Raw genomic sequence first — 12,094 nt, 5'->3', positions numbered from 1 at the left:
TTGTTTCAAGTTATTGCTCTCCTTTGTATCATCTTTTGTACATCAGTATTATTAAGTGATACTGACAGGGGAGCCCTTTCCAGAAGTGTAAAGTGCATTTATACAAATAAGTAAAATTCCAAGCCTCTCATACTGAAATTGTAAGGAACTAAAAACTCCTGGAAAATATTTATGTTTAGCTTGAGAAAGTCCTTTCCACTGCAAATACAGTGTCACTGTAATATGCTTAGACCATTCTCAGTGCAGGAATTATTCCAGAAAGGTCTTGGGAAGTCTCAACAAGATCACCATGTATTCAACTCTTTCTTTCATTTTGTTTTCAATTCTGCAATTGGACACAAGAGGATCTTTAAAGCACCAATCCTCCTTACTTTGCACATTAAAATCCCTCACTGGAATTGAAACTGAGAGACTTGCAGTGGGGTTCTGACCTTGTTCTTTCAATAAGAAATGTAATGCTAATTAAGTTCTTGTTTTTTATAAAATACTTTATTAAGAATAATAAGAGTAAACAAGGTTACAAAAATACCAACTTTATTAACTAATGAAGATGTTAATTACAGAAAATTTGTATTACAAGTTATAACCACAGTGTTCCCTTTTCATTAGGCATTCAGCAAGTTGTACTTAATGGGAGCATTATTTTTCCCACTTAAATAAGAAAAAAATACTTTTATCATACACTAAACTCCACAGGCAGCTCCCTGAAGTTAGATCCCATGCAAGAAAACATCATACATAAATGCCCAAGGATATGTTTAAAAAGGAACACTGGAAACTTTTAAGGTGAAAAGCCATGTCAGTTCCTGCCAGCAGCCCCAACATACAAAAACAGTAATATACCAGTGCACATGAGGGAGGAAGAAAATAATTGATAAGGACACAAGGCTAAATAACCAATCCAATAGGCTTCATACAGTCTCCATGGGGGTCAGATGGTTTACAACCAGCTTTGCACAAGGATGATGACAAAGCTTCAGCTCCTGCTGAGGTTGCCTTGGAGCTGAGAATCTGTGTACAAGGATCCATGTGGAAAAGCACTGAACAATTCTTAGGCCCTGCTCTTTTGACAATCATGTTCACTGAATTCAAGGGACATTTTGCCTGAGTAGATTTTGACCCCCAGAAATATATTTGGACCCTTGTCTGAAAAGCTCTAACTCAAGTGAGTAGCTCTGTCAAGTACATTGGCATTACCTGCAGGAAGGGATTGCAGAATGCCTCAGAGAATTTTAATCTTAAAATAGAGAAGGAGATTTCAGCAGTAGCAGCAAAATCTGGACCAGTACATTCCCAATCAGAGCTACGTTTTTCTCTGAGGGTCATGAGATTTATGAGAGAAAAAAAGATAGGGAGAAAACTTTTTTAATGGGAAAATGTTTTCTTTAATAAGAGGAAGAAGTGTTAGACAGTTCCAATGCCCAAAGAAAATAATGATTAAGTTAGACTAACTTCAGTGGCACATGATCAGCTCTTAGGATTTAGTTCCAGAATTTTATATCCAGATATTTCACCTTTAGGACATAAAAGATTAGTTACAGCAAGGAGAATGAGAATGAAATTCAATGGACTTTAAGAATATTCTTAGATAAAAATTTAGGTTCTGTAGCCCTTATTCTAATCTGATTAAAATCACATTTATGAAGTAAAGTTCCAATCCCAGTTATTTAGTGGCTTTTCAGCAATTTAGATGGGCACTAGATCAGGTTCCCTTGTTATAACAGAGATAAAAATATTAGAACAGTTAAAAAATATCTATAGAGTGTCCTTTCTTAAGAGAGTCCTGTAGTTATAACAGTTGCCTGGTACGGTACCATTGGTACCAACAAGAAATATTCACAGGAATAAATGAAGTACAGACTCATTACCACATATCATTATTCTTCTCTTCCCTTGCTCCTCAGGATCTCAGGTGCCCTCCATTCTGAGATAGGGAGAGCAAAAGTACCTGGTAAGCAAGTGCATACGAACTTGTTAAGTTCTGGAGCATCAACTCTGCACAATTTATTTTACTGAGGCACTGCCCAGAACAAACAGGTAAAAATCCTTACACATTGTATAACAAAACCCAATATTTTTATCATATATATATGTGTGTGTGTGTGTGTGTGTGTGTGTGATATATATATATATAAATCACAGACTTCTGCACAGCAGAAGCTTATAACTAAAATATTTTAGGATTCTATTTTTTTAGATAGACATAACAAAATGCCTGCAAATATAATACAGTGAGCACATAACAATTTTTAGAATACAAAGAATGAACATGGAATTGTATATTTTATCCACGTTCTACTTGTGGCTGAGAACAAAACTCACTTGGAGTTTCTTAAAAGTCTTTTTAAAAAATGTAATCTTTTCAATAAGATATGGTCAGTATATACTTAGTATGAATACACTCTTCACCTACATGACAATTATTAAGTGTAAATACAACAGGCTAATTCCTGCCTTCTTTAAGCCTGGTAAGTAAGGGAGGCCAAAGGGAGCATAAAGCCTTCAGAGGTGGCCAGAATAGACTGAGACAGACTGTCTGTGTAGCATCCACAATCTTGAATCTGCTGTACAGAGAAGTCACATCTTGTCCAAAGAGACTATTTACATCAGGAGGAATTTCAGAAGCTGAAAGACTTCTTCCTATGTGCCAGTAGAATCTGCTGCGTGTGTGACACAAATCTCAGCAAGCCAAACCTTTTAAGCAAGGGCTGAAACTCATCCCAGCTCACCAGATGTAAGCATGCTTGAGTCCCATTGAAGTCAAAGTGCACTGCTGAAGAAAATTTGGTGAGTCAAGACGAGGCCTATCTCCCAAGACACCTCCCCTGAAGTGGTTTCTTTCTGACAGGGCAGAATTCAACTCTGCATCTTCTGCATCAAGTGTCCCTTTATATGGCTACATCATGGTGTCAGCCTCATGACTGTGCAGTTAGATATGATACACAGACCAAACACTACTGCAAACATTTACAATTTACACAGTCACAAGTGAAGCAACAGTGCTGTTACTTACGTAATTACATGTACAGTAGTAAAAATAACAATTGGATATATATTGTATCAATTTTCCAGAAATTAAAGGGTAATCAGTGCCACCTATAACAATATATTTGTACAATATTTCCAGATATAAAACTAAATACCTACAGAAGAACAAGAACTTTTCTGTGATTTTTTTTTTTTTTGTTCCCTTTCCCTATCAGCATAAAGGAAAAAGATTGTTCTATATATAGGCAGGAAACAAGCAACTAAACTATCAGTGATGTTGTCCATATTAAATACAAGATCATATCAATCTCTGCAATTGTTTTATTATCCTGAAAGGAATTATACAAAGGACAGAATTTTGTCCAAATCTAGTTAAGGTTTTATTAAATTTCTCAAGTTTCTGAAAAACTATTAATGTATAACTTACTTTTTCCAGTCTTAAATATCTCAGCCAGGTGCTAGATTCAACTGTTCTTTTTCTTGATATAAATGCAGAATTTCATGAAATAACCAGAACCAAATGACTTTATGAATGAATTATGACAAATAATTCTCTGTTTAGAAAAAAATTTGGCATATTTGATTTAAATTTCTTTTAATGCCTAAAGTATTCCAACAGCTAATCAGGATTACTTTTTCAAATTGTATGATATGCTGTCTTTTGCATTGCAAATCCACAGTTATTTCTGGGTCAGACTTTGAAGAAATGGTCAATAGTTTTCTAACCAAAATGGGGTTTGAGATATCTGTTAGAGGACCACATATACAGTGAAGGAACCAAGCGCAGAACTAGAGCCCGTAAGCACTGTGTAAAACAACGTGGTAGTGACTTCTACGAGAACTCTGCTTACAGCAGGCTTGTCAAAGCCCATCAATAATGAAAAGATTACTTACTAAAGATATTATTTTTTAATAAAATACTGAAATCTTGGACCTCTCAGAAGGGGGAAAGAGAAATATGATCGTAAATGCTGTCCTTGACAGATGCATATATCTCTCAGTAGGGCTTTTGTTATATATGAAGAGAAATATATGGCTCACAGAAAGAATAAGCTGTGTTAAGTGTTAAGTAGAACTATAATTTGTTTCTCCTTCTAAGATAATCTGAAGAGCAGCTTTAAGGAGGTCATTTGTTCTATTTCTACAAAACCATTTATCGTCCAGTAATGTCTTAGCAAAATTGTTTATCCATTCAAGTTTCTTCAGGAGATATGTCACCATACTTGCATATACTGTAAGTCGCTCCAACATTATAAAACAACACTGATAGACAAAAACACCAAAAACACCCATAAATATTAAAAGAAGCTCAACAAACTTGACTATCAAGTACTTAAAAAATTGTTGATCTTTACATTATACATTAATTACATGCTGTCCAAAATCTTTCAATGGGAGTTGTTGACTTTTTCAGGGTTTTCTGTAGGTCATCATAATCTTGTGTATCCACCGGGAGTAATATGAGACACGAACAAAGATCCCAGGACGATTTCGAATGGCACATCCTCGGCCAGGAACAATGACACCAATTACTATCTTCAGCCTGTTTTGTTCACAGACCAAAGGACCACCATAATCTCGCTAGGAAAAAATAAACAGCATGAGTGTCACTTCTCAAAATTCTTCAAGACACAGCTCTCACCTCTCTACTACTGAATGGTTTCTTTTGGGGCTGGCAGGATGCACTGGGCAATAGTGTTCCTGCCATAGGACATAAACCAACTTCCAGTCTCTTTTTTTTCATAACCAAAACTTATGAGAAACAATGTCAGTTAGTCTCTGACTTTTTTGTTCCTTTCTGTGCAAATTAAGCTCTATAATCCATTTTTACATGTCATTCTAGTGACTTCAGACTACCAGATTTAATTCACCTCTTTCAGCTACCTGCAAGCCTAATATTTTTTTCTGTGAATGTAAATCAGATGAGCAGAACGTGAGTTGACAGATAAACATCTTTGTTATGATGACAGGCTTTGCATTAAACACTGCTGACAAAGTCAGGTTAGTATCTTCCTTTCTGTCAATCCTCTTGCAAGGCCCTAGGATGAGAATCTGTATGTACTAATAGGCAGGGGGGGGGATGACAACCATAATAAAAGGTAATATTTTTAAGCATTCTTTTGAGACATAACTTGTTAAAATTATATTTTTTGTTATTCTGAATGAGTGAGACACCTATGAGACTTTCTATGAAAATTTGGAGTACGATGCACCAAGATCAGAGTTAGATACAATCACATAGATCTGGGACTTGAACACAGATGCTGCAGTTTCTACCCAGGCTAAAGGTAGACTGGACAGAGGAAATTTGCTGCAAAACTAGACAGCAAATGCTCATATCAGATAGTGAGTCATTGTTTCAAAAAATGAAAGCTGACAATTAGCATTTCATTCTCTCTGGATCACCAGAGAAACAACAATGCTTGACCTTTATTTGGTTTGGGATTTTTTCTGACTGACGGCAGACTAGTTCCCACATGAACAATGAACTATGTCAACGCCATCAGAGAGGCTCATACAACACTTTCAGGAGTGGAGTTTCACCTGCCAATCTGATTTTGTTCCTCTGCCTGTTTTCTGCTGAGGAAAGTAGCTTCAAAGGAGAACTTAAGGAGCAGGAAACTGCTCAGTGATTAAGACTGATTGCTAATATTAATTCATTCCATTTCTTCTTTCAGGGGAAAACAAAGCGCAGGATCCCCAGAAGACTTCCATGCAGATGTTTCATTTATAAGCCTTGACAAGTCTAAGACCTCATTTACAATTAAATATTTTATTTTGAAGAAAATACTTTGCAATAAGAAATGATCCCATGGAATATTAGTAACAAAAGGAAGAGGCCCCAGTTTTATGAAGATGACCTCTGTTCCTCCTGGTTTGGTACTAGCCTTGGGTAGCGAAAATTTTACTGCATGGTTAACATTGGTATTAGGAAATCAACAGTTATATTCCAGATAATAAATACTTAATAATGTTCCTGTCTTCCCTCCTTCTAAATATCCACAGTCAGATTTTCCAAAAATAAAATTTAAAAAATAAAAATTGTATCTTCCTGTAATAAATTATTTACAGCTCTTCTCCCCAAATGTTTTTTCTCCATCATCAAAACCAGTGCTAAACAAAACAACTGTACCAAACTACACGACCACTGAAATAGTTCTTCTGTCCAATATGGTGCTCAGACTCAGGAGACCAAAAATGCTCCAGCCTTCTGGCTTGTAAAAACCTCAGTACATTCTTGGATCTTTCCTTTATAATTTTATCAGCTCTGTTGAGTACTGACTGTTATGCATTTTGCATGCAATACCTCATCTAAATAAGAAAGTAAACTTGCTCCAGCCTTTGATTTCTATTCAATCAAAACACAGAGGTATTGCTACCACAGAGTCCACTTTTGTCCTTAGTATACAGAACACAAGTTTGTCTCAGTCTAGTGAAGTGTTTTAGTATATGAGTATATATATGATTCCTGTAAATCTTTAAATGGTGTGATATCACAATGAAATTAATTTCTGCACTCTGACATAAAATAAAACACTTGTAACACTAATCATTTTCCAGTGCAAAATATTAGTGCAATGAGAATAATTATATAGAACCACCAGTAATTAATTTTTTGGGGAAAGAAATATCCAGAGCCCTAAATATATTAGGAAATGCAATATTTACCTCACAAGGCCCAGCACCTATGGTTTCAGCCACAGCACAGATTTCAGACTCATTCACAGTAATCTTCCCTTTGAGATATTGGTTGCATTTCTCATTTCCCAAAATAAACAGGTTTGCCACTTGGAGAAGGCCATCATAGTTAACTACTACAAGTGAAAAGAAAATTAAAAAAAAATATTTTATTTTAGGGGAAAAAGTGTTTCAAGATACAGTCTAGATAAACTTATTAATGTAATTTCAATTATTGTACTTTCTCTCCAAAACTCATATTTTTGTCTATCCCTGCTGCTATCATGGTTTAGTATTTTTGATTTCTTATATTTTTTGCTAATGGGATTGTCCAGATGTTTGGTTTTCATGTCTGTTCATTTCTCTGAGAATATCTGGATAAGTTTTTGGTACTAGGATAAAGAGCTGGGTAACTGGGCTTCCTCTACAGCACGCCACCAGCTTGCCCAGTCACCAAAGAAATCAGAAAAAGAGCCTGAAATTGTTATCACTCCCATCAGTGGAGGGAGGATTAAACACCAGTTAATGTGTAACAGTGCCTGCCATGGCCTAGGGAAGGACGTGTGACTTGAAAAACACTAGCAGAGTGGAGTTTTTCTCATTCTGTGCTGGCTCAGCTACCCTGAATGACTTTGTGCCTGCAAGGGCAGAGCCACAGCCTTGTGCAATCTCCATTCACCAGTGTGAAGGTCAGGAAGCAGGAGCCCTGTGGAGCTTACTCTTGTTCTACATGTCGAAAGACAAGGCTCTACAAGCTGCAAAGATAAATAAAGGGTCTGGACCTGCCCATTCTCTGCACAGCCATCAAAAGAAAATGCCAAGCTTGCCCTTTACTGACTTATTATCCTGTTTTCTTGAAAAAAAAAATGGATGTAACACTTCTTCCTTCCCTGGCCAGGATTCTGTGAGGATTATAATAAGTAGTGCAAAAAATATAGTACAAAGTCCTTGGATGACAGATGTTATGTATTTGCTGTATTACATAACTCCAGAACATTGCAAATTCCTTATCAGTTCTCTTAAGCTAAGCTTTCCTGTGATGCTGTACTGTGCTCCAGCCTGATGTCCCTGTCCCCCAGACAGCCAATGCCCCAGAGGATGGCTAATATGGACATGCTGGGAACATCAAAGGCAGTCATTTGGGAGAGGGCTGGTACAGATTAATTGCCACCCACAAAGAAATGGCAGAGTAGTGGCTACGAGGAAGACAGTCTCAGAATTCCAGCCTAGCTTCTGCTCTGCTTCCAGGACAGTGTGAGCATATTAGGGCTGCTTACTCAGGGTCTGTGGCAAAACAACATTTGAGCACAGTAAATATTGGAGTAATTATTGTCAACTGGCAGCTATTAACTTTTTATCAACACATAATTAGCCAGATATAGCATTTACTAGACTAAATAAATGTCTGTTCTCCCACATATTTGTATTTTCTTCACACAAAACTGTGTTTAATAAACATTAGAAAGGTTGCAAAGTCAAGTACTCAAAAGTTAGGAAATGCCAGACTTAGGGTTGCCTGTTCATCCCTAGTTCACTGTTATTGTGTATGTTAATAAAGTCTTTGATTACATGTTTCTGTATTAGTTTTTCCACAGGGGCCTGCTTTGGATTACAGAAAGAGACTCCTCAAGTCGATGAACAAAGATTTGTCAAAAAACCCTGCTAACATTCTGCAAATCAATTTTGCTATTTTTTTTAACATGTAGATTGGTGTTTTTCTCTAATTCACTCCTTGAAATGTTTGAATCATTATGCTTGTTCCTTAAACAACAACAACAACAACAAAGAAAGACTAGTGGAAAATATTTAATATTAAATTAACTTGGATAAAAGGCTCAGAGATTGACAAAATTAGAAAAGAAAACAACAACTCTATTTCTGAACAAGAAGTGTTGGACAACCATGGCATCAGGCAATACCCGCAGCCTCACCTATAATGACAAGAGGAAGTAAGTTCTCAACGTATTCATTTAGTTTTTAAAAATAGTTTCTTACATCCAGTGTATCCCCATCCATAAACACTGCAGCTGGTCTTCTCTGGAATGGTACATCCAGAAATGGGCAGCCGGATTATTTCCACAAAATTTGTCAATATAGCAGGTCTGAAAAGAGGAAAAAAGTAATAGATATAATGGATTTTACTTAACTTTCTAAAATGTATTTTTAAAATTACATTAAGTTTATTATAGACCACAGCAATTAAAATCTGTTCCAATTCTTTTCCTTTCATTTTCTGTCTTTGAAGAATATGATGGATTCTTCTACCTATTTTTTGTACTACAGCTGCCAACTGTCAAAAAATTCTTGAAATGCTGTCACCACAGCATATTTAACTTGGGTTTTATTCTTAAAAGTAAGCAGTGATGGCATTTCATTTGGATATATAGGTTTGTTAATATGGAGAAATTTTGAAAGCTTGTATATACACAAGGATTTCAGCTACAATCTGGTGCTTATTCTATAAATTAAAACCATATACTAGTCCATGTGGGTACTTTGTGGGTTTTCTTTAAATTTCCCAACAAACCTAAACACGGTTAACAGGAAGAATAATGTCAGTATGATTTCACAAGAGTATCATCTGTTTTCTGAGTAATGTCGATGGACCTGCATTTCTGTGTATACCAAGTCAAAATTCCTTTCAGTTGGAAGTTTACCCCATGGAGACAACATCTGTAGTATTAGAGATAGTAGAGCAATGAACTTCCAAATCCCGTTTAGGAAGACTCTCACCCAGCAGATGAAATTCCTGGAATTCACAATCACAGCTACTAACCTGCTAAGCTTCAGCAAGACCAAATCTGACCCTGCGGGGCCATATACCAACTGGGAGATATTCCGGACTTGTCTACGCTTCTCCTCTCCCTTTCCCTTGATGTTATGGACTCCAAGCCAGGCTTTGTAGTCTTTCAAATCCTTGTACCTAAATGAGGCAAAGTTGGTTATGATTTTTTTGACTGTAATAAAAAAACTAAAAAAACTCTACTTAATATGATTATGCTGGAAAATCTTAACTAACGCTCCTTAGCAGAAATGGCTTCATGCTGCCAACTGTTATTCCAAAATCAACATGCTTGGATGTAAGATTTTGGCCTGAAGCCATTACATAATTTTATCTTTAACTGTTACTAAAATCTATTTTTTTTCATAATAGTATCCAAACATTTAAATCATTGGACAGTATGAACCTTTGAACTTTTTTAGATTTACCCAAGTTTTTTATTTTATTTTGTCCAGTTAAGCAGAAGCATGAAATTATTCTCATAAAGAGGCAATTGTCTAACCGCAACACTTGGAAAATCTATTTATGTTTCTATGTAAAATAGCCAGAGCTATTTAGATTTATAGCAATAATAACAGAAAATATCAAGGTCCCACAGGCCTTTTATATCAGAAAAGCAGTGTTAAAGCCAAACAGGAGGAAAAACTGCTGCATTCGAGTTGAAGAAGAGTTGTGCTGATAAATTCCTGAAAATAGATGTATTTTAATACTGCAAAGTTACAGACTACTGTACCGAGAAGGGAAACACTGCCTTGCTGTAAGAACCCACTCTTCTTTTATTAAAGTACCACCACAGATATGCTTATTCCTGGGGGGAAAAAGAAAAGAAAAAAAGGTTAAAATAAAACCCAGAACCAGTAGTATTAGTTTCTACATAGTCAAAAAATTTAGTATTTTGCTCCCCACACGTTTGCTGGTGAAAAGTGGCAGACTGACAACATGTGGAAACTTGTCTCTGTCCCTTTGCTCTACAGTTTCAGCACTTACTGTAACATAACATTACAGAGCTTTACTCCAATGTGCAAAAATCAGAAAGACAAGTTCAGTTACCCTGTTCATTTAGTGATTTTAAAGCTGAATTTGTAATAAGACACCTAATTTAATTTTTTTTTTTTTTTAATAAAAGGGTCAATTCTTTGTAACAGGAACTGGACTGAAACTTTCAAGCAAGTCCCCAAACTGCCACCAGATGTAAACAACATTTGGTCATTATTCATGTAAGTATTATTCAAAGCATTGACCTCAAGGTGGAGAGTTCCTATTTGATTACAAGCCCTAGGAGATTTGTGTCCCCACATACTTCAGTTGGAAACAATCTGCAGTGTATGACATCCTACATGTGATTATAGAAAACCTGAAGCATAATATATCAAGTAAAATTAAAGCAATTAGGCATGACAGTTCTTAAAAAAAAAAAAATACTGTGGAATGTAAATTAATTAGTTTCCTTCTCTGTGCCGCCAAAATTGCATTTATTTTCTGTAGCTCTCTGGAAAGTGAGTCAGAATTGTCAGCAATTTGAGAAAAACTTAAAATCTCAAAATTTATAAATTCAAATCACACAAATGTTCAAAGCTTTGTAAAGAACTGCTGGATGGATAACAGATTATCTGTGGAGTTCACAGACAGCAAGGTAACACAGAGCTTTGACTTTTATTATTTTTTAATCATATTTTGTTTGAGGAGCAAAATATCTGGTCCAAAAGACTGGAGTCTTCTACATGTAGGTTCTAGATTGTTTTATTATAAAAATATCACAGGAATATAACTATGTTCTTCCATGTTATGTTTGCATCACTTATTATCTCATACAGAATTTCATTATCTGCATTAGAAGACTCATTAGTACACATAGAAAGGTAAATTCCTCATTTATGGGGAAAAATTAGAGCTGGTTCCATGAAACAGATTAAATCCATTTAAATACACTTGGTTACAGAATCTGAATTGGATATACAAGAAAATTTCATTGATTAATTTAAGATTTAGAGGTGGGCTCTGGTTACCAAATACAAGTAGTTTCTAAGTTTCACTGGACCTTCACCATTCACACAAAGCAGTTCATTTTGGAGTGTACAGTTAGGCTTTCTTGCAGAAAGGTCAGAAGTTATTAAGATTTTGTTTCTGACAATGTTCTATTTGCTTCCTTGGTAACAATGAAAAATAAAACTACATTTTTATGCCCACATGTAATACTTCAAGATATATTTTGCTGCTGGAGTATTCCAAGAATCGCCTATTCATAGAAGGATCTGCAATCATTTAAGTACTCATGTTTCATAGAATTTTATTGCATATCAGAAAATCCAGGTTCAACTATCCTAAAAATAGCTATTTAAATTTTAGGCACAAAGATGTAATTCACCTTACCTGCCTAAAAGTTCATCAAGTATCACAGCTACTTTTAAAACAGTACAAAGATAAACTTTTCCAGGGAGTGATTTAGCCCACCTGTTTGGTTACTTATCTAGGAATTTAGTGATCTTCCTCTAGAAAAGTCTCCCTAAACCATCCAATGCACTCCCAATATGTCGAGATCTGATGGATCTCAGAAAATGCAAAGGTTACCAGGGATGGGTAGAACCCCCCCTCCCTGAACTTCTCTAGCAATGAAAAGATGTAGAGAATATATATTTTTTATCTTTA

The 12,094-nt window shown here is 35.7% G+C and overlaps 1 protein-coding gene across 1 annotated transcript in view; it reads right to left on the bottom strand.

The window, feature by feature from the left end:
- Positions 1-4,284: 4,284 nt before the first annotated feature.
- LOC131591884 (hepatocyte growth factor-like) overlaps positions 4,285-12,094 on the bottom strand; it is a 53,652-nt gene continuing 45,842 nt past the window's right edge. The window contains exons 14-18 of the mRNA XM_058862993.1: positions 10,182-10,256; positions 9,443-9,589; positions 8,662-8,768; positions 6,658-6,803; positions 4,285-4,569 (exon numbers count right to left, since the gene is read on the bottom strand). Coding sequence (XP_058718976.1) covers positions 4,399-4,569; positions 6,658-6,803; positions 8,662-8,768; positions 9,443-9,589; positions 10,182-10,256 — 646 coding nt within the window. The 3' untranslated portion in view covers positions 4,285-4,398. The remainder of the gene's footprint in view (positions 4,570-6,657; positions 6,804-8,661; positions 8,769-9,442; positions 9,590-10,181; positions 10,257-12,094) is intronic.

The sequence above is a fragment of the Poecile atricapillus genome, chromosome W, assembly GCF_030490865.1.
Source record: "Poecile atricapillus isolate bPoeAtr1 chromosome W, bPoeAtr1.hap1, whole genome shotgun sequence".
NCBI lineage: Eukaryota > Metazoa > Chordata > Aves > Passeriformes > Paridae > Poecile > Poecile atricapillus.
This window is presented reverse-complemented; position numbering and strand designations above follow the sequence as displayed.